The following is a 26,945-nucleotide window of genomic DNA, read 5'->3' as shown; positions in this document are numbered from 1 at the left end:
GTAAGAATAATCGATAGATTACTCGATTACTAAAATATTCGTTTACAACAGCCCTAATTCACACAGTATTTATTGGATGATTATCTGTTGCCAAAAAAATATTTCAGTTTGATGTGGTATACAAGTGTGAGAAAAAATATTCAGAATTTCAAATTATGAAGAAATATTGGTCAGTTTGAAATTCTTCAGTTGTGGTTGTTTAGTAGGTTTTTGCAATGGAGTATAATTATCTTATTGCACTTATAACATAGATATGATCTTAATGTTTATTTTTCTTTGCAGGTTGAGGTTGAAAACTTTGTGCTGAAGATGGCAGCAGAGTTTCCCTCCAGGAGAGATCAGCTGATCTTCCTCATCAACAACTACGACATGATGCTCAGTGTCCTGATGGTGAGGATTGCTCCGCATTTAGTGTGCACTGTAAATGATGTTTGCTCTATAATCTGCTTAGATGATTTGCAGTATTTTTTTTTCTCTGCAGGGTTTTAATCTAACACAAATCTTTTCTTTTGTACTAGAATATTTTTAGTATTTTTTTTTTGTTTTTGCTTGTCTATTCTGATTAGGTTGTTGTTGTTTTCTAATATGTCCAGGAGAGGGCAGCAGATGACAGTAAAGAGGTGGAAAGTTTTCAACAGTTGCTCCTTGCTAGAACGCAGGTAAAATCCAATTATTTTTATTTCACTACACTTTAAATTGATATTTATAATTAAACTTCTGATTATTAACAATTATGATTTAACGAATCCATGAAAATATTTCAACAGGTGGGTATTTAGTTACACTTTTTTCAATTAACACACTTTTATTTAATAAATTAGTTTTGCATATTTAAGGCATATAGTTTATATTTATTTTTAATGTAATTTATAACAACATAACAATTTTTTGAAATTTGCATCCTGTGCTGGTAGAAAAGATGTTAGTCTGTTGAAGAAGAGTCACATCATTGGTTTGCATCAAGCAGAGAAAAACTCTAAAGAGATGGTGGGATAAGAAAAAGTTAATAAAGGTTGAAGGAATGTTGGGGACCATTTTTTTATCTGTACCCAGTGTTGGTAATCCTTAAAATGAACAGAAATAGTTTTCATATCAACACCAATTTATGTTTTTCCACTGAGTAAATTATTGGTAAAACAATTTTAAAAAAGCAATAAAACAAGCATATGAAAAAGTAATTGATTCTTTGGTTTAATTTCACTTGCCACTCCCGGATATTTCAAACAAAGATATTGCTTAAATGCAACATGAAGCAGGCAAAAAAATAATTTTAGAAAAGGGGGTTTAGCCTTTTCTTTAAAGGCTAAAAAAATCCTTTAAGAAAGGCTTTTTTTTTAGAGCCTTTTCTGACAGAAGCTTGTCTTTTTTTAGCTTTAAAAAAAAGACTGAAATCCCTTTGCATCTAGAGGAGGTTTCTACAGATGAAAATGACAATATGCTTGGGAGCAGGAAGAGGATGAAGAGACCATCTTGCAATGAGGATGACAAAGACAGCACATCATATTTTTAGCTAAAGATATTCAAGAACAGATGAGGAAGTGAAGTTATACATCCGGAAAGAGCTGCAGAGCTATTTGTAAGGCTATGCTCTGAAGCTTAGTTAGAGCCAAACTGGACAAAACGTGTAACCATGGTGAACCCTCCCAATTACTCAGTCGGTGCATCACAAGCTCTCTCTAGAAAGTCACAAAAGTACATACAACAACTTCAGTTAAGCATACTTGGATTTTGTAGCAGAACAATGACCCAAAGAATACAAGTTTTAAAGAAATGCTGGTTGGAGGGGCCTAGTCAAATTCCACACTTAATTACATTTGGGCTGCTGTGGCATGACTCTAAACACACTGTTAAGTCTTGAAAACCTTCCATTGTGATTGAATTCGAACAATAGAAAAGCAGTAGGAATGCTGTTTCTCAGCACTGTGTAACACAATAATAAGCTTCAAGCTTGTTATATGCATTTAATCTTTCACTTCAAGCAACTGAGCTTTTAAATATTCCTCTCTGTTTTTCCTCCATCCTCTCCTGGCAGGAGTTTATCGAGGAGATTCTGTCTCCTCCCTTTGGGGGGATGATTGCCTTTGTGAAGGAGGCTGAGGCACTGATGGAGAAAGGGCAGCTAGATCGACTGAAGAATGAAGAAGGTGAGAGAAATGTCTCAGATGTAGAAGTGACTTCATGCGGAAGGGCTGCAGATGGGACGGAGCAGAGCTGCGAACCACACCCATAACACTTTGTACTGTCGAGGCTTTATGGCCGCTATTGTTAAGGTTTCATGAGAAAAGGAAACTATGCATTTCTCCTAAAACTAAACTGCGCCGTTTCAAATGTTGAAGGGTTTTAATGGTTATTTTAGTTTTTGGGAACTTTAAATACCTTACCCAAATTTCAGATCATTTCTGGTTGTCAAGCGTTAAATATGTAGGGTAATGAAACTACCTACCCAAGTAAGTACTTGCACCCAAGTAAGCACTTGGGTGCTTACTTGGGTGCAAAGAACACCCAAGTAAGTTCTTGGGTGTTCAAAACAAAGAACAAAGATTGTTCTTTGTTTTGAATATTTTCTCATGAGGGATTTTCAAAGATCACTGTCCTGGCCTCTTCACTCTAAAGATGATTGGGATTCACCTACCTGTTTGTTTCATTTCAGCCTTCAGTTTTGTTTTACTGAGCAATGTGCAACTTCCTCCTTAGCTTTCCACTGTCCTTGCAGTTTTATTTCTCATCTGTCCAAATGTGTAGAAATGGCAAGTTCAGCTTTCAGCATCCTTTGTGTTTTGTCTTTTCAACCAAATCATTTCCCCCTGACAACCACAATCTCATAAGTGTTTCTGCCGTACGTGAAGGCAGACAGGAAACTGGCCAGAGTTCAGCAGCGAATGCAAGAAAACCTAACCGTACTGGCCATTTCTTCCTCAGAAGACAAAGAAGAGAAAGAATAAAAATGTTTGCACAGCATAACAGAAGTGTTTGTGTGCAGCTCGGATTACTCAGCTGGTCCGAGGGTTTTCCAGCACCTGGAAGCAGTCGGTGGAGTCGATGAGTCAAGACGTCATGAGGTCCTTCACTAACTTTAAAAATGGAACCAGCATCATACAGGTGAGCAACTAACCAAGTATGTTATCCAAACAAGCACCAGTGTCTGATTTCTCTAGTGCTGAATGTTCAGCATGATCAGCCATGTTCACAAAAACATTATTTTTATATACTAAAATGCCAAAATGTATAACATTTCCAGATGACTGTAGGTGAAAATAATTAGAAATCAGCATAAATGGGATGTTGTTCAACAAGGAGAATGGGTCTGTATCCCAAAGATGAATGTGTTTTGGCATGAAATGTGCATTTAAAACAAACAAAAAAATAAGAAATCAAAAACATGCTTGATACCTGTCACAATGAAACAAGTCAGGTATTGACGGACTGAAATGCCACTCAGAAAAGGAAAAAGTTATTAGAGCAATTTAAAAAAAAAAATCCAGGAAATGTTTGCTCATGGACAAAGACTTCAGTTTTTGGAGACATGTCCTGTAGTCAAATGAAACTAAAATTAAAATGTTTGACATATTGACCATTTCATTTGGAGGAAGGGCAGTTTTGAATCATGGGCGTAGCACTATCATTTTATGTGGGTGTTTTGCTGCAGGAGGGTCTGGTGCACTGCACAAAACTCCATCCTGAGAAAACATCATATAGATTTTGTGTAAATTTGTGACAACAAAATCAGCCATTTGAAGTTGCCATCACAAAACTCAGATCTCAGTCCTATAGAACATTTTCCGGCAGGTGATTATGTTGTCGGACAGCGATAATAAAATGGTGGTTTGTCTTTTGAAATACACCATATAAATTTCAGCGGTGCAACAAGTGCATCACCTGTATAAAGAAAAATATATAAGCATTTCTTTCTTGTTAAACATACATTAATCACTGAGAAGAAAGAAAATGTTTCTATCGGATCTTGCATTTCTCTAAACCTCTGGACTGACAGACCATGCTTATTCCAAAATATCAAAAATTTGTTTCAACTTAATAAATATCAAAGAACAAATATGTGGTATGAGCAAAGTATTCTGTTTGTTGTTTCCACTGCACATCCACTTCAAGTAGACAAACAGAAAAGCGATGTTGAAGCGCCCACCGTCTTCATGTAGGAGGAAAGGAGCGCTGCACAAAGTCATTTTGCAAACTTTTACAAACTCTTGCTCTTTATCCTTTCCTGCAGGGCGCTCTGACTCAACTCATCCAATACTACCACGGCTTTCATAAGGTTCTGAACCAGCCGACGTTCCGCAGCCTGGCCGTCCGCTCAGAGCTCATCAACCTCCACCATCTCATGGTCGAGGTGAAGAAGCACAAACCCAACTTTTAACGAGTGGGAGGGTCGCTAAAACGCTGAGCTGCAACCTGGAAATGATGGCCCCTCTGAGCTCACTTCGTCATTCCTCTTTCAGACTCACTGAAGTCTGACAGGCCTCAGTCTTTCTTTTTTTTTCCACATGTGAAACCAGTTGCAACACAGATTCCAGAGGAGGTTTCATCTCCATGTCTGACTGTTCATCATTGAACTTTTGCATATATTCCTCTGAAGAAACTGCAAAATACACATTTTGTGCCTGTGAACCTGGAAAATGAAAAACTTTCATTTAAACATCACCAAAAAGTCCCCCGATGGATAAACTACCAATATTTTCAGCCAGTTGCTAAATCTGTAAGTTTAAACCATCTTCCAAATTTAGATTAAAGAGGAATTAATTTGCAATTATGAAACACTGGAAGGACTTTACTGTGACAGCAAATGGACGTTTGTGTGACTGAAATTAGGGATTCAGTTATTTTGTGGATGTATATGAAGGATTTTCTCCAGAAAAAGCCCACAGTCTTGCTCTCTTAACATGGAAGAAACACTTGCATTTATTTGTGATTTATAACACTGCACTAAGTAGAGAAAAGCCCCTTCTAACCCTTAAGGAAGGTGCTTTTTTTCATGTCAGTAAATCCTATTGTTATAGGATTGAATGTAAAGGTCAAGGAGCATCTCTTATCTATGTTCAGAAAGATAAGAGACCTTTGGATTTTACCCCCTAGAAGCATTAATCTTTGGAAAAACCCAACTGCTTTCATCAACACGTCTATTAGTCCCAGCCTGCTCCCATTCCTTACTTGTCAACAACATATTTAATATCTTGATGAATTATAGACAGAAACTGCTCAAATCTCATGTGATTTAACCATGTAATATTTTCTGAAGATCTGATTTTCCAACCTTTTTTAATGAACATGATTCTGATCCCTCGGGACCCTGACCAAGCCAAAATATCTTAAATTCAAAATAATATATTATCAAACCACAGATTCCTATGACTATGAGACAATCTTTTTTTTTTTTTTGTCAAAGTGGATATGAAACATCTAAAAAGCAGGTGAAATTGGCTTTATTTAAAAAGATAACAGAAGAACCAGCAAAAATATACAAAAAGGCAAATGGAGAAAGACTACCAGTAACCATTTACTAAACCTGATTTGTTCACAAAGAGCAAGCCGATAACTTGGAGGATGTATTGGGTTTCAGTGTGAAGGAAGTCCTGGACGAAAAGATTATTCAAGTTGCAGCATGTCTTTGTTTCTTTGTCCTTTGTGTTGCATCGTTTCCTGTGAACGTGTGTATTAAGCCATTCCCATGTAACCTAACTGAATGAGTTAAAAATGAATAAAGAACAAAAAAGGTTTTTTTTTATTATTCTTTTATTTGATTTAAATTAAATAATAAATATATTTTACAGATATGAGATCACACATGTCTATTTCTAATTAACTTTATTTGCTTCGAAAATTTTAAGGTTTTCTACAAATGCAGTCAAACAGTTTTGAATAAGCTTTGTTTATAATTTTAACAGTTTTTTTATTTATAAAATCACAAATTGGTACAACTAAAAAAAAAATCTAAAAAAACTGGTCTATCTCAGAATAATCAGTAGCTTCAGCCTCTCTAACCCTAAATTAACTGCTCATGTCCCGTAATAAAACCACACTTTAAAACTAACAAACATTTTTTTATTAACTAGGAAATTAGCTAGGTTTCTCATGTTGATTACACTGAATTTTGATTTGATTATAGAGTTGGTATGTAATAGAAAGAAGGCAAAGACCAAAACACCCTTTTAAAGCTATATGTTGGGTAGTTTAAATATGTAGACATACCTTCTATAGATATAAAAACAATATCTCAAACAGAACTATATCATTTTGCAAGCAGTGGTTCATAAAATGTTGTAACTGGAACCAAACATTTTTAATGGCTCAATGAATACTTTGCAAACGTGCGAAACAGTTGGAATATATAAAAAAGAACATTTCTGCTGCTAGACAGATGAAAACTCCCCTAATACAGGTCTTAGGTCTTAGTTTTTACTTCTTGAAATTAACTGATGTATCAGTCTGCATCTTTTTAAGTTAATTGGCAGCTTTGACATTTTATTTGTTGTTTTTTTTTTGTTTTTTTTTTGAGAAACTGCAAAATAGCCAAATATAAGTGAGTTTTGATGAATTAAATAGTAAAAGGGACTGTCATATCGCAGCAATATTTTTCATTAACATCAACTAAAAGATGGTTCTTTTGAATGACAATGAAAGCAATCTCCAGCACATAAGCAAATATTCAATTTGAAAAACACACGATGACATTTATAAAATGTTGAGCATCAGAAATGGACCAGACTATTAATGAAGGTGTTTCAGCTTGCGTAAGATTACAAGGCTTGTTGTTACTTCTACTTACAAATGCTCTCTGTCTGCTGGTCATAAAGTGCTAATTTCTGTAGATATTGTCCAGTTGCACTGCAGAAAAATATGTCTTAGTGAAGATGAATAATTTGTAAACACGAGAGCAGAACAGACAAGAGGAGAGCTGAACAGCTGCTTGTAGCAGCAGAATCTGAAAAGACAGAACACATATATAATGTTATTTTAGGTCAAAGTGCTTCCTTTAAGAATCACTTATATGTGTGTGATGTGTTTGTATGAGTAGCAAATTTGTATTTAAATATGCCAATGATGAGACATAAAATGAGACATAAAAACTGTAAAATAGACTTTACCCCTTTGGTTTGCTATCATGCTTTTTGAAAATAGATATTTTTACTTCTGCTTGATGAAAATTATTGTTGCTTGGATACAAAACCAAGACTCTCAGTTGGTTGTTCTGAAAGTGCAAAGGTCACTGACTGTTTTGCTTTCTGAAGTCACATATTCTCACCTGTCAGAATTTTTTGCTGCTTTTCTTGGATTCTCGACGACGGGGAGTTTTCTGAAAGCAGAAATACTGAAAATGATTGTGATGCAGATGACGGTTGATATTAAGCTACTCTTTAATACAAAAGGTATGCAAGACATAATAGGTAAATAATAAGAATGATCAATTTTAAGTTTCATACCAAAATCTAAACTTCACATTGTTCACAGGAAGCTGTGCTCTCACCCGTTATGTACAGCTGGATGGTGCTGACAGAGAGGTCGTCCTCATCCAAAACTTTGTATATTCCTTCATCAGAGTATTGAAGATTCTTTATCGTTAATTGTTCAAGCTGATGATGTTTTTCTATGCGTTTGTCGTTCTCATCCCCTCTCTTCCACAAGTTCACCCACTCTGAACTGTTCCTGTACAACATGAGAAAAAATGAAAACAAGATGAGCTTTATTGAGGAAATTGTTTCCTGGAGGCTGAAAGTGCTCTATTGTGTATGAACAAAACCAAACTTTAAGCGTCACTCTGCTTTGGTTTTATCTCCAAAATCCTAATGCTGTTGCACTGTGTAATTATTTACAATAACTTAGCATGTTTTAATAGCAACAGGTTTGCTTACTAAGCAAAAAAAAATTGTTTAGACACAAATAAAACCACAGTAACTGTCCTGGAGTTGGATAGAGAAATTTGAGTGACTTAGTAAATCTGTGATTTGAAGGACCCATGTTATGCGTGAATATTAAATTATCACACTGTCTGCCACGGAGCAAGACAGTCAAAGAAATTACAAACTGGAGAGCCACCAAGCAGATTTTCCTATTATCATCTTCAATTAACTTTGAGATCTGACTTACTGACTCCAATGAATAAATTACAAGAATATTTCCCATCAAAACAAATGGTGCTCATCTTTATTTGTTATAAAATTCAAAATGAGTGTATTAAAGTATATAATACTCTAAGCTGATCCCTTTACAAACCAAAACTAGTGGAGTTTTCTTTAAATGACTTTTAACTAACCTGCTCTGGAAGACCACTGCAAATGAGTGGGGGGTGTACAGCTTCAAAACCAGGTCGTCCCCTGGGTAAAGACTCTTCTGGGATTTGTGGTCTGAAAGTGGCAAACCCAAAACACAAAGGAAATCCATTAGCATTCACAGCAACTAGATCACAAGAGATCATATGAGAAAGGAGAGAACAGCACGATAATAAATCCATTTTAATCAGCTTTGTAGAAGTTTTATTTTAAATGGATGGATACCAGAGAAATGTTTATGTCTTAGTAAACATTTCTCTAGAAAGCATAGAAGAGAACATCACTTCTTCTCGTAAAGGAAGAAGTGATGTTAGAAACAGAATACATAAAAATGTCCATGTTTGTACTTTTATGTCTAAAAGAAGCCTGAATATAATATTATAATATGGAGAAAAACTAAATGTGAGGTTGCATTGTTAAATAAAAACAAAGCATCCCTCCCAGTCCCATACTAACCTGTCACAGATAGTTTAACACTCTGAATGAAAACTCTGCTCTTTTGGGACCTCACGCCATCCACCACTAGGAAACTCTCGTATCTCCCCGTGTCTCCGATCTGAACATCCTTGATGATCAGGGAACAATCCCCGGAGTTGAGTTTCTCCAGAGGCACCTCCACCCGGCCCTCGTACTCCGCCGCCTGCCACCTGTCTTCTCCAAGTTGTTCGAACACGGTGTACGGCGGAGTCATCCACTGGATGTGGCAGCCGGACGCTGACATTTCTTTCTGGGAGTCCTTCCAGCTGCAGGGAAGGACCACCTGGCTCCCCACCAGGGTCATGACGGGTACTGGGTTGGCAGCGGAGGGCAGAGCTGAAGAATCTGAAGACCAGGAGAAATTTTCAGAAGGTGTGTCCTTATTTACATTTTATTAACTGATAAGGAAAGCAGATAACCTAAATGTGTTGCAATTTTATGTTTGGTTTCCACATTCAAAGATCCAGACTACTCAATCATGTAATTTTCAAGAATAAGTACATAAGTTCAATAGAAATACATTGTTTCCCAAAAATAATTGTTTGCCTCTTATGGTTGAATGATAATGAGAATTTGATTATTATTTTTTTCATTTGACAAAGTGTAGAATATTGTATCAAAATTGAATCAATTTATTCCAAATATGTTACAGTGAAAAATAAACCACAACATAAAGAGGATAACAGTTGGGAAACAGTTGGAAGGACTGAGCAGCAAGAAGATCCGGGATTTGAATCCCAGCCAGGAGTCAGTATGTTCTCCCTCTGCATGCATGGGATCTCTCTGGGTACTCCAGCTTCCTCCCACATGCCAAAGACATGACGATAAATTAGTTAATCTCTTGAAAATTGTCAGAAGGTACTGTGTGCATCTGTGTTGTGCTGTGATAGACTGGCAACCTCTCCAGGATGTGCCCTGCTTCTTGCTCACTGAAGTAATTGCACCAACTGAAGACTGGCACCAAAGTTTAAGTAAAATAAATAAAGTAAAAAATAATTGTTCAAAATATTGAAAACAACTGGAATATATTACAAATATTAAAGATGTAACTCATACTAAAGATGTGGACAGGTAGTTTGTAGTTTGCTCTAAGTTGTGTGTTCAAAACATCAATTTCTTTTAACTTATCTTACCGTGTGTAAAACCCAAAATTGGCTTTTTAAATCCTGCCCTGTTTATATAAGCAAGCGCAGAGAGAGCTGAAAAATAAGGTTTCATTAGCTAATAATATTTATGAAGTCTCTGATCACTGATGTTTTTATTGTTGTCAGTTCTTAACTAACATTTCTTGGAATCTGTTGCTGCTGTCATCAAACCCTGACTAGCTTCAGATAATTAGTAATGTTGAAATCTGTTTAAGAAAAAAAAAAACGTATGTCCATGGCAGGTACTCACCAACTAAATTTCCAGTAAGGAAACTTTGTAGAAACACAAAAGACCTAAAAACCACACAAACAAGTAAACAAATTACACAAGAAGATATCAGTTTTCAGTTCATCAAGCATTGTATTGTTTTGTATATTCAAAATTACAAAGAGATAAAACTGAGAGAAAAAGCACAACGCAGACTGTATTACAATACAATCTGTGGTAAATTGTTCTCATATGACTAGAACAAATACTATAATAAAAATAATTAGTAGTCTTTTTTTAAACAGGAGATATGAAAAGTTAATTTTAAATAATATTTTGTATTGTTTCATGAATTTATTATAATACAGATTAAACATTTATTGTGAAGTGACCATATCTTATATATTTTTTGTTATTATTATAATTGGAATCTCCATTCACCACTGTAATTACTAGGAGCCAAACCGAAGAAATGAAACCAATAGTAAGTACACACTCATGAAATAAGCATGTGATATGATATCTATGTATGTTTTTCGGTTCCACATCCAACAGTTTCTGCTTTCAAGGAAACGAAACTTAAAGAGCCCTCTCTTGGTCACCGGTGGAACTTTAACATGCTGCAGAATGTTGTGGCTATGTCTATCCTGTTCCCTGCACCCTGCAGATAAATTTATGCTTTATTTCATGGAAGGAAATGCATATTTAATAAGTCTTTAAGATAAAATCAATCAATTAATCAATAAATAAGTTGCTAAGATAGGCAAACATATATTTTTTTTATATAAAATACCATTATATTAAAATATCAAATTAGAAATAAATAAAATAGATGTCTTACCAGAGTCGGCTTTGGATGATTTTCATTGTGTTTACTTTTGGAAATTTAGTTGATTCTTCACCTCTGCACTACTCTGATGCTGGCAGAGTGTGAGCGTCTCTCAGCTGATATCCAGTTTTGTAGTAGCGCTGACCTGCTTTAAGTTTCGATTTACTGGTCGAAAAAACAGAGAGAGAAAGAAATACGGAGCCCCCTAGAGGAAATGGGGAACATTTTTTCTTTTGCTTTCCCTCGCAATATGTTTACTGCAATATTTGCAGGTCTATTTTGTGTACAATCACAAATGTCAATTTCAAATTTAAAGTATAAACCCAATTAAAGAGTGAAAACGAGTATAATCTTATCTCTTTGGTTGAAAAAATGATGGAAAATCGATATTTGGATGTATTTTTTTATTCCTTTCCTTCTCACGGAAAGTTTCTGTTTATATCATAGGTTTGTGGTGCATTTCTATCCTAAAGAAAAATATATAAAACTTCAGATATTTCACAACGAGATATTAACAGACATGGAAAAACCTTACGAAAACCTTATATAATAGCAGAAAATGTGATGGCCACCGTAAGAAAGGCTTACAGCATTAAATTATACCTCATGAACTCATCAGAAAATTATTGCGAGAAAACGCAAAACCTATTGCGAGGTAATGCAAAAGGTTTGCAAGGGAACGCAATACTTTTACGAGGTAACGCAAAAGTTCTCCCCTTATATAAAACTTCTCTTATGCACATTTATAGTCTATGTTTATTTAAAAATGATATGCATTTTATAAACTTCTAAAAATATTATTGTTGCTTAAAGAAATTTGTGTCTCAGCTATTATTTTTATTTTTTTTATTTCATTAATATTAATTTGTTTATTGTCAATTCCGTATTTTTAGTCAAAAATCCTAAAAAACTAAACAGAATTCAATTTTTGACTGAACCAGATTTCTATTCAATAAAAAGCAGCGAAATATATAAATGAACCAAAGTCTATAAAAACCTGCATGTATGTAAAATAAGCAAGAGAGAGAGGGGGGAGGAGGGCGGAGAGAAACAGAGACAGAGGAGAGGGTGTTACCGAAAGGCTTTTATGTTGAAATGGCAAGTTACGTAAGCCAAGCAGCTTAAGGTCTGTGGAGAAATGAAAGTTAACTATGTTTAACAGGAGAGTTCTCTTTATGTATTCACATGGAAAAACAGTCACTCTTCCGTTTTCTGCAGCAGAAACGTGTTGGTGGTCTGTCTCCCTGCTAATTCTGTGGCCAAACAAAGTCCCCGTTTACTTCCTCCCACAGAAACAAAAAACTGCAACCAAACTGAACTCAGTTCAGTCAGCATTCGCCCTTGAACCAGTTCATTCTGAGAGTATTTGTCTAGGATAATGGCAGGTCTCTTTTGGATTTTCATGTTTCTTTGTAAGTTAATAATTTCTTATTATTTTCTTGATTTAAATGCAGATAGAGGTCATTACTCAGAATTTTGGTTTTCTAATGTGTCTGTGGTTTTATAGATCTTGTGGTTTTTAGGTTTGTGAAAATCTCTGCAGGCTCATAATGTTTTATAGGATTTGCTTCTTTTCTGTGCTTTTTTCTTTTGTTTTGTTTCAACCAGGGGATTTTGTGGTAATGGTTTGTTTTACCTGAAGAATTGCACAAAACAAGCCCTTAGAACCTGAAATGTAGAACTGAAAACTGAAGTTGAACTTATTTCACCGAACGTCTCGTTTGATCTTCTTTCAACTGAATACAGCAGTTTTATCAATCTAAAACAATTATTATTATTATTATTATTATTATTATTATTATTATTATTATTATTATTATTATTATTATTATTATACTTCTTTATATGAAATCTCTCTTTCACAATCCTTTTTCAATGGAAGTTAAAACAGAGCATTTGTAGTTTTGGATTGTAGGAGTCAATGGTTTAGGGAGAAGAGATCAAATGGTGCCATGTGAAGTTTTTTGCATCAGCCATGTAATGCAGACTTGCAGACTCTATGATAAATGTATTTCAATAAAGATGCACAGATCTGATTTTTCCTGACCAGTGCCTTTCGATTTTGACATTATCCCAGTTTTTTTATTGCAAAGAATCAGTTCCATTGACAAAAGTGCAAGTTTTATGCAAGAAAGTATAGATCATGAGCTTAATCTGATATGTTGTAATCTCATAAGGGGAATCAAAACAGAATGAGTTATTTTTTGTGCAGCTTATAAAAAGTTGCTTTAATTCTATTCTAAATTTTGATTAAATCTTATAAACTTTTGTAGAATTTCTTTTCAGAATAGTTTTATAAAACGTAAAACAGATTGCTTTAGAGTATAAACTAAGGATGATCAAACACTCCTAAATATCTCGATCACATGAGAAAGCCATTTAGTTTACCATCAAATTTAATCATAATCAACTCTTTAAACCACTGGTAGTACATGGTGATATGTTTACCTCGTCAGAAGATTGACGAGGTGCATCTTAAATTTTAGTATCACAGCCACTACTTGACACCACTTCGCCCATTCAAAGAGAATGTTTCAATCAGGGTTGATGTGCTGAACAAACATGACAAATCGTAACATTTTTAGTCAGCTTGATTCTGACCTGTCTGTTTTCCTCAGGTGCTGCAGGATCTCACCAGTCATCTCCCTCCCATGTTCCCCATGACCCACTGGTGGTTGACAGGGGACATAATGTCTCTCTGACCTGCAACATTACGTCCGGCTCCTATATCACCTGGTACCTGCTGCGATCAGACCAGCTGTTGCCACTGCTTAGAGTCTCAGCGAGTAAACTCAAAAACAAAAACGACGTCACTGACGTTTACTCCAATCGCACCACATGGACAGGAAACCTGAGTAGCGGGCTGGTCAGAGTGGAGATCCAGGCCGTGGAGGAGCAAGATGCTGGGCTGTATTTTTGTTCTGGGTTTTGTGAAGCTAATGTGTGTGTAAGCAGAGGAATCCCCTTGAAACTTAATGGTAAGAATTGATCTTTTCTATATGAATTTTAACATATATTCAGCTCTGTAAAAAATTAAGAAACCTCTTAAAATGGTCAGTATCTCAGATTTTATTTTTAAAAGTATATGTTTTAGTAAAGTTAGCATTGTTATTTTATTCCATGAACTACTAACAACATGTCTCTGAAATTCCAAGCAAAAATTTTGTTTTTATTTGCAGAAAATGTGAAATGGTCAAAATAAAAAAAAGATGCAGTGCTTTTAGAGCTCAAATAATGCAAAGAAAACAAGGTTATATTCATTTAGAAACAACAATACTAATGTTTTAACTCAGGAGGAGTTCAGAAATCAATATTTGGTGGAATAACCAGGAGGTTTTCAATGGAGTTCAGTGCAGCGGGCTCTTATTTTTTGTTGTTTAAAGAGCTTAAAGTGAATATTTTGTTCTTCGTGTCTTAAGACATAATCTCATTAGAGATTTTACATGGAAATGTTTTTTTTTTAATTGTACATGTTCTACAAATGTTTTTTTTGTTGTTATTTTTTAGTGGCATTTGTTAATATGATTAGATGTATTTAACTTTTTACTCTGTAATTGATATCTATCACTAGTAACTCTGGGTTAGGTAGTAAGTTGAGTCATAAATGAATGAGGAAGAGGTCTTGGCATGCAACTAAACCACAGCCAGTTTATCAGCTGAAGATTATCAACCAAATTGACCAAACTAACCTCATCACAACAAGGCCTTTGATCATTTCAGTTCAAATGTTTCCTGTGGACAAAAACAGTTAGAGAAGAACTTCTTTTGCTTTACATAATAACAGACGTAACAGTAACAGCAATTAATTTATTACTGTTTATGTTGTTCTCAGTCTATGGCATTTATGTAAAAAACAACAACAATAAAACAGTTTGATTTTGTTATTTCACAAACAGAACATAAATCATAAAAATAGTTAAAGTCTCTTTATATATTACCTTTAATTCAGCTATGGGAGTATTTTATTACAGTGTACATTTACTGACAGCATCGGTGAGCGCCCCTCCAAGTTGTGGCACCCTGGGCAGAAATTCACTTGGCCCATATCGGAAATACTTCTACTATCTTCAAAGTGTCTTGTTTTGTGTTTATATTTAAAAAAGAAGTACCAGTAAAAGCAGAAAGTAATTCTAGATATAAATATAAAATAATTATTTTCAGTTTGTAAGGGTGTTTTGGTTTTGTTTACATAATAGCATTCTCTATAACTGATATTGTTCAGAAGAAAAGACATTTAACCCAGAAAATGTATTGAAAAGTGATATTACTAAGGCAAAAACTAACAGAAGGGGGGTTTCTCAAATCTTTCACCTGTGAAATATATCTGAGATTAAGATTCATTAAGAACATGTAAAACCAGTCACCTCTCGCAACACCAGTATAGTTTTTAGTCTCAAATGTTGCAAATTACATGCATGTGCATTGCAACAGTCCACAGTTTTGTGCAAATTAGCTCTGGTTCGCAGAGGATTATCTCGGTACAGGTTTACTAGAAAATGAGAATGAAGACTGAAACAAGTAAAACTCCACCTCAAAGGAATGTGAGTTTCAGCGCTTTGCATTACAGCTGTGAATACCTCCACAAAAAAATTTAACATTAAAATAATGTCATCTTTGTGGGTTTGTCTTGTTATGTCCAGGAGCTAATGGGGACACCGCAGGAATAAAATCTCGCCAACCTTGTTGGAGTCTGGGGATCTGTGTCCTTCCGGGTTTACTCGGCCTCTGTTCCTTTCTGATGATTGGACTCTACCTGTGCTCAGGTGCGTATCCATTTACATCCTCTACCTGCCAACACTTCTACTTCTGTAGCACTGCCTTTATTTTAAAACTGCTGCTCAGCCTCATCAGAATAATGTATGATAATCAAATTTATTTTTGAGTTCATTGTTCAAAGAGATTTTCAAACTTTTTTTTTTTTTTTTACTCAGATTAGATTTTGAAAAAACTTTTTCTTGTAAAAGAATTTTAAGCTGTTTAGCATATTGGTTAGTACCCGCTTCATTCATCCTGCAGGTAAGCAGCATACCTTATTCTCCTACTGCCCTCTGCTGCTCACCTACTGAAACTGCAGATGTCCAGTATGTAAATTAATTTTGACTAATTTAAAACAAAACTAATGCTTAAAAAATGTTTTTAAAAAAATCATTTTTTGATCTTATATGGCTGGTGGTCTTGCATTGTATTTGCTAATGGAATCTGATTGTGTACTTTTGGTGACTTTACTGACCTTAACATACAGAGATATCAGCATCTATCCATTCTGTGAAATCCAATAGTGGAAACATACGCTTCACCACCCAGCTCTGTCATTATGAAGAACTGAACATTTACTAAAGAAAAGTTTGCCACTGCAGAGAGTATTTTAAAGCAAAAGTTCTGGCACTTTCTTGAAACACAATAAATATAGGACCCGACATAAAATGTTAATACATATATGGACATTATTTGTATTAACAGAAAGATTTATTCAACACTGTGCAATACACATTTCATAATACTTAAACTTAGCTTTGAGATGCACTGTGTTTTAAAGCAGGTTTTACCGGTTTTAAGTGACGCAAGTGTAAAAATAAACAATCAGTGGGAGGTAAATGCTGTTCTGCAAGCATGTCTTCGCTTTGTGAAAAGGAGGCACAGTTCCTAAATGTCAAACTTGATGTCAGTGCCAAAAATGCAGTGAAATACATCATAGTTAAAGGATTTGTGCTCTCCATTTTAATATTTATGACATTTTTTACAGACTTAACTCACAGGAGACAGACAGATGATTACAGTAAAAAAATCAGTTCAGACAAAAGGATTTCCAATTACACTAGGCCGTAAACATAAAAAACCCCACACCACATTATGAAGCTTACAGGTACGAAAAATTAATGAAACAATCTTTGCAAATCGACAGGTTTATAATGCTCATTTAATGATTGAGTCATTATGGAGGATTCATTTCTTTTTTGTCATGTCAGTTCAATTATGTGCAATAGTTCATAAAAATAAAACGAGGCTACAATCTAAATAGAAAAAAAAAAAATAAAGTCTTTATGTGCCAGTGGTGTTCCTGATCGGAAATTGGAAGTCACTTAGCTAAAGCGACTACAGCAAACAGTAACTGAAGAAACTATCAGAATCATTTCCACATAGCCCTGATTGAAACAGATTTCACACTTTTTGCAAAGCATTTCTATTTCCCAAAGGTGAAAGAAGTTTGCACAACTTTTACAGCTTGTGACATCCCTGAATCTTCCAAGCATCCAAGAAGTCACACCTGCTTTATCAGGAGTCCATACGGACGAAGGGAATCCTCTATAATGACTTTCTCCTGCACGTTGGTGCTGCCTTCCGGGATGTACACCAGCCAGACGCCCTCTCTCTGGCAGTTCTTCCTTTTTTGAGGGTTGATACGGTTCTGAAGAACCACTTTGTACGTCTTCCCATCCCCGCTATACTTGAATGTCTTGCAGTGCTTCTCCGCCATCTTGATGTCAGGGGTTGAGTACACGCCCCTGCCTCTGGTGTCGGGGTTTTGCAAAGAGGCGGCTCCAGCATCCAGAAAGCTTGGCTCATCGTCTGGTGGGCCATCATGGGTGATGATGATGCCAAGGGAGCCGTCCATGTTGTGGCCATGGTAGGAGACTGGCCAGGCGTCCTTCCCTGTCCCCAGCCAACCGTCCCCACCATCATACTTCCCTTTGACGCGCAGAGCGGACCGTTGCCATCCACAGGGGCGAATGTACTTCTCATTTCCACGCACAAATACCTTATCACCATCCTGTAGATCAAGAAACATTTATCAGTTCAAATTGTGTCTTTAATTTTGTACACCTGAAAGCTCAGGAAAGTACTTTGATTTTTCTACAGCTGCCTCTATGCCCTTAGTAAGGATGTGAAAATGTCCTAAAACATAGCTTTCTGTATTTTAATACAATTTAGTGTTGATCTCACATGCAATTCCATCAATGTGCACAGATGTTAGTGGTTTTAACATAAAAGTGTGAACACTTCTGCAAACAACTGGAGAGATGCAGAAGTAACTAGCTGTTTTTAGCATTTTGTGACTTCAACACATCTCTGCAGCATTTGATTGACATGTCACATTTTTCCTACTTTGAAGAGTCCTTGAGAGGTGGACTTACATCATATTTATGGCCCAGAGAAACAGGAATTGAATATTGTTTAAAAATCTTTGAATTAATGTTTTAAATGATCGGTTTATTTTTTCTAGACACATTCACTACAACCTTTGTTTATTCCAGGACATATGTGACCCAGTAAGATGAATTTGCTTACATTACTCAATCACATTTTATCTCTACACACTTCCTCATTTCCTCCTCGAGTTAAAAGCCAGACTACTCCAGAAACAGTTAGCCCAGTAGTTTTGTAAAACGTGACCGTTAGTATTTGTTCTTCCAGTTTTTAAGACAGTTATGCTGCAGTTTCAGGTCAAGCATAGATCATGTTTTTAGACCTGCTCTATTGCCTGAGGCTTTTGTCATATGACGCATTTCCAAAGCAAAAAAAAAAAAAAAAAAAACACGGATTCATGGTTTCTCCTTACCTTTACGTTGGTGAAATCGTAGTCATACTGCGGATGGAAGAAGTCTTGGGTGTTGATTTTAACAGTTGGTTTAAGGCTCGTCACAGGTTCATAGGTTAATGCTGGTGGGGCGCTGTACATGTCCTGATTTTCCAAGTCCTGCAAGGATAACGTTCCCAAGCTTGGGTACTCCAGTTCTTTAAATCCCTCCTGCTTGTAAAACTCTCTAAGGGCTACAATGTTGACAAAATCCTGCGATGTGAGCTGTGAGGCTCCAGTTGTTTCCTCGACGTTACAGCCGGAGAGAGCCGACAGGGCCTCCAGGCAAAGCTTTTTGTCTGGCATTTCGCTCCAATGTTGTAAAAGATCTCAGGAAGGAAGACAGCGTCCTTGTCCTTCAGAGTTAGGTGGAACAATTGCCTTTTCTTTCTACTTTAAATAGTTACTCATTTATCAAGAAGATGCAAGGAAGGAATTCTAGCTTTTCTCTCGGCTGCTTCAGCTGAAAACTGATCCTTAGTTTCACTTTAAGCCTTTAACAGTTGCTCTTTCACTTTCACTTATAATTTCCTGTAAACCAGAGCATGCTCAGGAATAAATGCAGAGTTTTTCCAGGATTTGGATTACACTGTTTACCTCAGGCTAACACCATCTATAAGCTTGTTGGAATCTGCTTTATTTATTTATTTATGTGTTTTTGATTATCTGGTGCACTGCCTATCTGGTGTCAGGTTACATCAACCCTGGTCCTCACTGTCCCCCTGTCCTGCATGTTTTAGGTATTTCCTTTCTGCCACACACCTGAATTGCATCTCTGGGTGATTAGCAGGCTTCTGCAGTACTTGATGGTCATGCAATCATTTGAATCAGCTGCTCTGGAATAGAGGCACATCTAAAACATGCAGCGCAGCGGGGCGCTGAGGACTGGAATTGAGAAACACTGATTTAGTGTTTACATCAGACACTTGGTGACTTTGAGTTTCTTCACTTTTATTGTAAAGTTACTTTCACTCCTTTTCACTTCTGACTCTGCAAATTGAAATACATGTAACCTGTAAATACTGACATCTTTTAAAACCTTTTAAAATATGCAAGTTTAAATACTTTAACTCACAGGTGTCAAACTTTAGTCCTGGAGGGCCGCTGCCCTTCAACTTTTAGATGTGCCTCTGCTGCACCACACCTGAATAGAATAATTAGGTCATTAGCAAGACTCTGGAGAATTTATGCACACAAGAAGGAGGTAATTAAGCCATTTCATTCCAGTGTTTTGTATCTGTGGCACATCTAAAAACTGCAGGACAGCAGCCTTTCAGGACTGGGGTTTGACATCCCTGCTATAACTGAATTAAAATAAATCAGAGCTTCAGATCAATCTCTTTTCATTCTACACCTCACTCCTTTTCTGATTTATGTTCAGGTAAACTGAGTCCTTGCTGCTGCAATCCAGGGAGACAGCATTCTTTGAGGATCACAGAGGTCAGTAGGTGTAAGCCAAGTTCACACAGCTAAAAGTTGAGTTATTTACCCACAACACAAAATAGCAGAAACTAGTTGTGTACATTTTGTGTTAGAAGTGGGATGATTTCCTTAAAATGTGTTTATTTATCTAAATGTGGTTAGTTGACATCCATTCATTCTAAATTCAGCTTTATTATTTTTCATAAAGTAAATAGCCATGTTTATTTTTCAATCTTACTGCATCATAGTTCCAAGGAATGTGACATTTCTGTCTCTTGTCTGTTTGTCTCTGCAGGAAGATTCTTTACATTACTCCAGTCTGAGGCATCCAGACAAGCCGCGCCCATCAGTCAAGGCCAGACCTAGATTAGCTGAAGACCTGGTCACATATTCTACAGTGAACACTCGCAAAAACTTAAATGGATAATTTTGTTTCTCCTCAGCGACTCACAATATGACATTTGTTGATTCTTTAGGAAACTTTATTCTGGTTTAAAAGTTAAATCATTTTCTATTTTTTTCTGATTAATTTTCAAAAATATTTTTTTTTCCAGTAAATAAAGGTACAGTATAGCAACAAATTCAAAAGCTGATATAAAATTTAATTAATTGCTATAATTAAATATAGGATATCTTAAGAGTTTTGAATTGGTGCTATAACACAGCAAGAACAAACAACAAATCTCCAACATACACAGATAACATAATCTCATTATTCTCCTGATGAATATGAAGTATAATGTAAGCTATATCACTCATCTTTGTTTTACTGTTAAAATTTTGTGTAACTGCTGTAAAAATGTGTTTTTCATTTGCTTCCTGCTTTACATCTATATAACCAGTAAGCTACTGACATCAAGAATGTAAATATGAGCAATAATGCTGGCAGAAGCTGAACACTGAGGATGGAGGGACTTATACAAAATCCTGATGTGAAGAAATTCTCTTGTATGAAAAAGTTACCAGCTCAGCTCAGCATACCATTTTCTTTGTCATTTTTTTTTTAGTGTATATTTGTATTCCACTGTCAATTATGGGTCAGTTCTTTTCAGTAACTCAAATGTAAATATGTTTCTGATATTAAACTACGGTAACTTTCATAAAGTGTTTTAGAAGTAAAAAGCTGATTTTGTGCAAAACTGTTGATTTGCAGCATCTTGTTGACATTCCTCTTTGTTACAAACGTTAAATGTTTTCAGTACCTTCTTTACAGTTAGAAAAAAATAAACATAATTAACAGTTTCATTTGCTTTTTATAAGGTCTCAAGGAGATAAAGAAAATAACTTAATATTTCTGTGCTTTATGTTGTAACAACTTTAATCAAATGCTAAAAGTTATAATTGAGACACAGAGTCAAAGACTTCTCAGTGTTGTTTGACAAAGAATGGCAGAAATAATCTGGATCAGGAGAAAGTGTGTTTGGCTGCAGGTCTGGTGATGACTGAAGAATAAACCACATTACTGCTGCTCTGATCGGGTGGAGACCAGCTGGGCCTCTGGCTCCAGCTCTGACGGCCCAGAGAGGCGTAGTGGATGGTGTCATCCTGCAGGGACGGACGCTTAAACACCTCATACTCTGCAGCCAAATAAAAGGAATCAATTAAATGACAAAATTACTTCCCTTTAGCAGATATAAGTTATCTACGTACCAGTCTGGGCGTTATATGTCATCCACAGCTGCAGCTCAGTCTCTTCTCGTCTTTTTGCTACAACAGAGAAACGTCTGAATTCAGGATATGTAAGAATATGAAGAGAATGCACAATGCTCATAAAATGTCACCCGTAGTAACTCAATTCACTATATTAATAGTGAATTCCTAATATAGTGAATTAGGAATTAGCTGATTAAAATCTTTATCCAGATGGCTGTTAATCTGCCTTTAAGAAAAGGTAAACTGAAGGCTTCTGCTCAAGATTTGCATTCCTAGATGTCTGTTAAATCAAACATTGAGCTGAATAGAGGGTAGAGCCAGTGACTCAGCTCCTAAATACCTGATTAATGGCTTTAATGGCCATATTAGTATCACACTTCTGGTTATAATTACTTGTAATTATCTTTTTACAACGTTACTATTCATCCTCAAAGCTAAAACTGAATTAAAGTAAAGTGAAGATTAATCAGATAAATAACCAAATAATGCATAAATAAACACCTGCATATCTGTGTCTCCTTCTCTTTCTGCACTTCATGCTGGTGAGGAAAATACAGACTAGAGCGATCAGGACGATCATTAACCCCAAACCAATGACAGCGACCAGCAGCAGAGCTAAAAACAAGCACAAACAATGATCATTAAACCACAGAATAATACTGAGATGATTTCTTATTGCTCTTAACTGTGTGTGGCTGACCATTCTCTGGTCTCTTCTTTGGTGAGCTCTGTGTTTCAAACACAACTAAAAACAAAAACAAAATGTAAAAATCTGTGCATTGCAGAATTTCTTTTGTGTCTTTAAAAAAAATAATAAACAGACTGAATGTATGATTTTGAAAGGAGAACCTACCTGACACAGCTGAGATTGTTCTTATTGTGGTAGATGACGGGATGCTGTCTGGCACAGGATGCTCTGAAATGTAGTTCTCAAATTTTAAAATCTACCAGTTGACAAGCATTATGAGTAAGTAATTAAGTATATTTTGCTGTCAATACTGACAACAAAAATGTCATTTAGAAATTATTTATTTATACATTTTGTATGTCTTTTCTGTTCAAATCCTTCTGTTGGTGCTTAAACACTGACCTCAATTTATTTTTCCTTATTTAAAGGTGGAATCATCGAGAATTACAAATTTGCATTTCTATGGAATGAATTGTATTTAAAAAAATATAAACTATTTATATTTCTAATCAATTACTTAAAAAGGAACAAGAAATTGCAAATCAAAGCAAAGATAAATAGGTCTGCAAATACATAATAAAGAATAATAACAGAAAAAATAACAGTTAGAATCAGGTTACTTAAAAAGACTATCAAATCTATATTTCAGTTTTCATCATCAATAATTCAGTTGTTTATTTTTTCTTGCTCTTACTGCAAAATTTTGGACAAAATAACCAGTTAAACATTTGACCGTGCTACCTTCCAGGACGGTGAGTTTTGCCTGTAGAACTCTGTTGCACAGATACTCTCCAGCGTCCCCTGGCTGCAGCTTTGTGATCTGCAGTGCGTTATTTATGTAGCTCAGGCGACTCGCGTCTTTTTCTGCTTTCCCTGTACCATTTCTGAAACGGGTGAAGATAACCTCCTCCTTCTGCCCTTCTCTCTGTCTAAACCACTTGTGTTTAGACTTAGAGGAGCCTCTGCAGGGAAGCAGAAGCGTCCTGCCTGTAGATACAGTGAAGTCATGTCCTGGGGGTCAGAAGCAGAATGATGACTGACTTTTAGTTTTTACCACTTTAAGGATTGCAGTGTACAGTTCAGGAATACATAGCCTCTCATATACAATAGTAAGGATGTCCTAGCTGGTATTTAACACTGTTGCTGCATTCTCATCATACCTGTGAGCACCTGCAGCTCAGCCACCAGCCGCTGGTTGCACTCATACTCTCCACTGTCTGAGTCCTCGAGCTTCAGCATGCAGAGACCACCATCACCCAACAGAACATAATGCTGACGGTCGTGGTTGGTCTGGTAGCTGCTCTGCCGTGTCACCAGGATCCTCTGGTTCTGATGAGTCCAGATCACATTGGAGCTGGCAAACCCCCCACATGGCAAGCACACGTGATGACCCTCCAATACGGAAACCCGGATCACTTCTGATGGAGAGAGACTGGCCAAAAACCTGAAGCTCTTAGCCTGAAGATCTGAGTTGGAAACCATTATTATATTTATGTTCCAATTTAAAAATAAGTTTGTTGCTCTTATTGCTTATGAAAATCATTTATTTTACTCTGGCGTTTGCAATTTTCAATAAATTCATACATGTATGTAGTAACTAAAAAAATTCAGTTTTGCTTCAAACTTAATTAAAATTAAATGAAAAAACATTTAGTTTTTATTTGTGATCAGTTAATTATTTTTGAATTTGAACATTATTTTGAGACAAGCAAACTGAAGCTCTTGAGATTCCCTCCAAATTACAAGGAAAAAAAAATTATTATACTCACTCAAATGTTAGTTTATAATTTTAGTAGTTTATCTGGATGACTCTAATATTAACTATGACAGTCACACCTTACTGGAAGTCAACTTTTAGCCTTGTGTCCTGTCTTGCTTGCACTTCCTGTTTTATCTCATGGAAACATGCTCACTGTCATCCACTAAGACTAAAATAATAACTGTACTGGAAAATTGTGACAAAACTTTGGGACATGGTGGTGTTCAAAATAAATAAATAAATAAATAAATAAATAAATGTGAAATATTTTTCAACAATATTGACAAAAAAATACAGAATAATATTTGTAAGACCTTCATTTTTTCTGTACTGTTTCATATAATTATATTATAATTCTAATGGCATTACAAACGAGGTAGTTATTCAATATGCTTTAGTAATTTTTTACACATGATAAAATATTTGAACTAAAATTGTAATTCTTTATGGGAGATTTTATGAATTTAATCAGTTGAAATCACCATGGAAAAAGTAACACAATAAAGCTGAATATCAATCATCAAGTGTTGTGATCCATTATGAGCACACATTATTAGCTGTATGATCAATATAAATGGTATTTAGAAGTATAAAAAAAACAGAGATCTGTCTGTACCTGTGGAGTTTTCAACACCGTCGATCACATCAGGGATCAGGAACCAGACATGACAGAAAATCACAAACCTGAGCATCTTCACCACAAGATAACAGAAAATATGACTGCAGGGCAGAGGTACTGTTGCCGGTTTGTCAGGAAAAATGAACCTTCTGTCTGTCTCAGTCTTTTTTTCCACATGTTCCTTCTGTCCTCCTTCTGTCCTCCTTCCTCTTCCTCAAGCTGAGACCTTTTACATCTGAGCATTAGAGGCTGGGAAAATGGGAATCTGAACTCTAATCATGGCTTTCAGGCTATACTTTAAGATTTAAGTAATTAATTCTGAAAGTATTCTTGGGTTTTCTGTCTGTGGATATGTAGGTATAAGGTGACCAATCACAAACAGAACCACTAAATTATAAAGGAGTTTGAAGAACGCCATGGACATAGATGACAAGAAAGACATGAAATAATAGGCTGACTATGTAAATGTATCCAATTAAAACAAGATGCCATTTTGAGAATAAATTATGTAATTCATGAATCTAAACACAAGATACCAAGAAATCCATAAATAAAAAATAACTGCACTTGACCTAAACAGAGGATGCAACAAAGGACAACAAGGATCATAGGCATCAAAACAAGTGATGTCTGACAGGAAATGAACGTACATAGTGACAGTGACAGTTGATTGCATGATGTTGTTAACTTTGCAGCCATCTCTCATTCTGAGCCGGCATGTGGTGACAGTGGAAAGGAAAACTTCCTTTAGCTGGAAGAAACATCCAGCAGAGCCTGGCTCAGTCTGAAAGGCCATCTGCCTCTGGTGGGTTTGGAAGACAGAGCAATCAATCACCAAAACACCAGGACCCTGGTTCAAAGCAGCCTCTATGTTAATAAAAGTTAAGAGTTAAGAGTGTCTTCATCCAGGAGAGAAAAGTTCAGATACGTTCTGTGCCAATAATAAAATCTATATGAAAAATATTAGTGGCAAGAATATCCCCTTTATTTGCTTTATTTGAGAGAGTCTCAAGTGCAAGTGCCCAGTCAAGTGCCTAGAGAGAACATGAAATAATGAGCAACCACAGCTGCAAATAACTTCACGGATGATTAGCATCATCACACTTTCTAAACAGAAGTCAGAATCAAAATTAGCTTCTTCAGCCAAACTTGTGTCCAAAAACAAGGAATTCACATTCTCATAGTGTAGAGACAGTAAAAATATCTAAACTGTAAAGGAAATATGATAAAGAAGAGAATAGCAGCAAAGTACAGCACAAACACACAAGAGTCTTAACATCCAATTGTTGGTTATGGAATAAGTTAAGATGAGAAATGTGTTTAAGGCCTTAAATTGACAGTTTTTCTTTCTTTTTGCAATGATTTAAAGATTTACTATGTCTTATCTGATTTTTTTTGTCTTCAGAGAGAAGTATTGATGCTTAAAAAAATAATAAATGTATTACATTTATCCCTAAAACCGTTTTAGTGATTACTTCTGCATCCTAGGTGCACAAAGAATTATCACAAATCCTCTCTCCCACCAGCTGTTAGACTTCATCACTATTCCCAAAAACAGTCAAACTCATTAAATGTTTTCTTCACTGCTGTTATTTTCACTTTTTCTCATTTCACAAAATTACTGCTGTTATTTATACAGTCCATTTTCAATTTCTCTGTTCCTGTTTTCAATTTACAAATATACACATATTATACACTCTGAAAGAAAATTATCCTAAATTTCTTTTGATTTGAGTGTGCTATTTTTAATAACTGAATAGTATTCTTTTTCTTGCGCTCCTCTTACTGTACAGTTTCAGTTTTTGGACTTTTTTTAGCCTCAATTTGCATATGCATGCTTCCATTTTACACTTGATACCCTACAATAAGACAACAAATGAAATTTCTATTTTTTGAAAATGGTAAGTCAAAAACAACTATCTAATGCATACTAAAATATGATGCACAAATCTCAAATTTCAAAATGATTTTTAAAATGTATTGGACTTTACTTTTATGGAAACTCAAAAATTGAATCTGTGTCTTACTTTTTCAAACAAACTCCCCCTCTGATGAAGCAACAGCCACTGTGATTTTACAGTGCATGACTCACCTTCTGCCTAACTGAAATTGATTTTTAGATTACCCTTTCCACACTGAAAAAGCAAAAGTTTTAGTATAACCACCTCTTCCCTGTTCGGTTATGTAACAGCTCCAGCCGGGCACATGCAGAGCATTTCAAAACTGGTCCTAATCCCATAAAAATCAATGTTTTGTAAATGTTTAATTTTTTCCTAAAATTGACAATGAA

General features: G+C 35.6%; 5 protein-coding genes across 7 annotated transcripts in view; 2 read left to right on the top strand and 3 right to left on the bottom strand.

Moving 5' to 3' along the window:
* vps52 (VPS52 subunit of GARP complex) overlaps positions 1–5,737 on the top strand; it is a 13,294-nt gene extending 7,557 nt beyond the window's left edge. For both annotated transcript variants that reach the window (XM_016680181.1, XM_007569066.2), the window contains 5 exons: positions 283–390; positions 594–659; positions 2,033–2,144; positions 2,981–3,099; positions 4,226–5,737. In XM_016680181.1, the coding sequence (XP_016535667.1) occupies positions 283–390; positions 594–659; positions 2,033–2,144; positions 2,981–3,099; positions 4,226–4,372 (552 nt within the window). In that variant the 3' untranslated portion in view covers positions 4,373–5,737. The remainder of the gene's footprint in view (positions 1–282; positions 391–593; positions 660–2,032; positions 2,145–2,980; positions 3,100–4,225) is intronic.
* On the bottom strand, positions 5,378–11,066 carry igldcp (Ig-like domain-containing protein). Its single transcript, XM_007569065.2, has 7 exons — positions 10,951–11,066; positions 10,152–10,195; positions 8,736–9,101; positions 8,264–8,354; positions 7,478–7,656; positions 7,256–7,306; positions 5,378–6,934 (listed from the first exon to the last, which is right to left on the bottom strand). Exons 1-7 carry the CDS (start codon positions 10,974–10,976, stop codon positions 6,855–6,857), a joined length of 837 nt encoding a protein of 278 aa, XP_007569127.1. The 5' UTR covers positions 10,977–11,066; the 3' UTR covers positions 5,378–6,854.
* A 1,139-nt stretch (positions 11,067–12,205) lies between these two features.
* LOC103149747 (uncharacterized) lies at positions 12,206–21,091 on the top strand. 2 transcript variants are annotated; one of them, XM_007569063.2, is made up of 5 exons: positions 12,206–12,350; positions 13,557–13,916; positions 15,579–15,701; positions 19,896–19,954; positions 20,232–21,075. In XM_007569063.2, exons 1-5 carry the CDS (start codon positions 12,317–12,319, stop codon positions 20,361–20,363), a joined length of 708 nt encoding a protein of 235 aa, XP_007569125.2. In that variant the 5' UTR covers positions 12,206–12,316; the 3' UTR covers positions 20,364–21,075. The 2 variants fall into 2 exon arrangements, 1 of the variants encoding a protein (XP_007569125.2); XR_477501.2 differs by lacking the exons at positions 12,206–12,350; positions 13,557–13,916; positions 15,579–15,701 and adding an exon at positions 18,790–18,877 and having other exon boundaries at positions 20,232–21,091.
* Positions 16,386–19,242, bottom strand: LOC103149746 (uncharacterized). Its single transcript, XM_007569061.2, has 2 exons — positions 18,497–19,242; positions 16,386–17,707 (listed from the first exon to the last, which is right to left on the bottom strand). The coding sequence occupies exons 1-2, from the start codon at positions 18,818–18,820 to the stop codon at positions 17,198–17,200; spliced, it is 834 nt and encodes a 277-aa protein (XP_007569123.1). The 5' UTR covers positions 18,821–19,242; the 3' UTR covers positions 16,386–17,197.
* Positions 20,922–26,809, bottom strand: LOC103149748 (uncharacterized). Its single transcript, XM_007569064.2, has 8 exons — positions 24,653–26,809; positions 23,438–23,743; positions 23,019–23,288; positions 22,443–22,505; positions 22,290–22,334; positions 22,091–22,204; positions 21,587–21,643; positions 20,922–21,513 (listed from the first exon to the last, which is right to left on the bottom strand). The coding sequence occupies exons 1-8, from the start codon at positions 24,726–24,728 to the stop codon at positions 21,341–21,343; spliced, it is 1,104 nt and encodes a 367-aa protein (XP_007569126.1). The 5' UTR covers positions 24,729–26,809; the 3' UTR covers positions 20,922–21,340.
* Between the last annotated feature and the right edge of the window lie 136 nt (positions 26,810–26,945).

The sequence above is a fragment of the Poecilia formosa genome, unplaced genomic scaffold (assembly GCF_000485575.1).
Source record: "Poecilia formosa unplaced genomic scaffold, Poecilia_formosa-5.1.2 Scaffold235, whole genome shotgun sequence".
Classification (NCBI taxonomy): Eukaryota; Metazoa; Chordata; class Actinopteri; order Cyprinodontiformes; family Poeciliidae; genus Poecilia; species Poecilia formosa.
This window is presented reverse-complemented; position numbering and strand designations above follow the sequence as displayed.

Bases quoted from the DNA above. Each gene is read 5' to 3' on its own strand.
- igldcp (XM_007569065.2), bottom strand. From the start codon at position 10,976: ATGAAAATCATCCAAAGCCGACTCTG. The intron at 10,196-10,950 runs GTAAGACATCTA...TGTGGTTTTTAG, and splicing joins ATCATCCAAAGCCGACTCTG to GTCTTTTGTGTTTCTACAAA. The intron at 8,355-8,735 runs GTTAGTATGGGA...TGCCACTTTCAG, and splicing joins TGTTAAACTATCTGTGACAG to ACCACAAATCCCAGAAGAGT.
- LOC103149747 (XM_007569063.2), top strand. From the start codon at position 12,317: ATGGCAGGTCTCTTTTGGATTTTCATGTTTCTTT. The intron at 12,351-13,556 runs GTAAGTTAATAA...TGTTTTCCTCAG, and splicing joins TTGGATTTTCATGTTTCTTT to GTGCTGCAGGATCTCACCAG. The intron at 13,917-15,578 runs GTAAGAATTGAT...TGTTATGTCCAG, and splicing joins AATCCCCTTGAAACTTAATG to GAGCTAATGGGGACACCGCA.
- LOC103149746 (XM_007569061.2), bottom strand. From the start codon at position 18,820: ATGCCAGACAAAAAGCTTTGCCTGGAGGCCCTGTCGGCTCTCTCCGGC. The intron at 17,708-18,496 runs GTAAGGAGAAAC...CTTGATCTACAG, and splicing joins ACGATTTCACCAACGTAAAG to GATGGTGATAAGGTATTTGT.
- LOC103149748 (XM_007569064.2), bottom strand. From the start codon at position 24,728: ATGCTCAGGTTTGTGATTTTCTGTCATGTCTGGTTCCTGATCCCTGAT. The intron at 22,506-23,018 runs GTAGCACGGTCA...ACTACATTTCAG, and splicing joins AAAACTCACCGTCCTGGAAG to AGCATCCTGTGCCAGACAGC. The intron at 21,644-22,090 runs GTGTTTATTTAT...TCTCTGTTGTAG, and splicing joins AAGGAGACACAGATATGCAG to CAAAAAGACGAGAAGAGACT.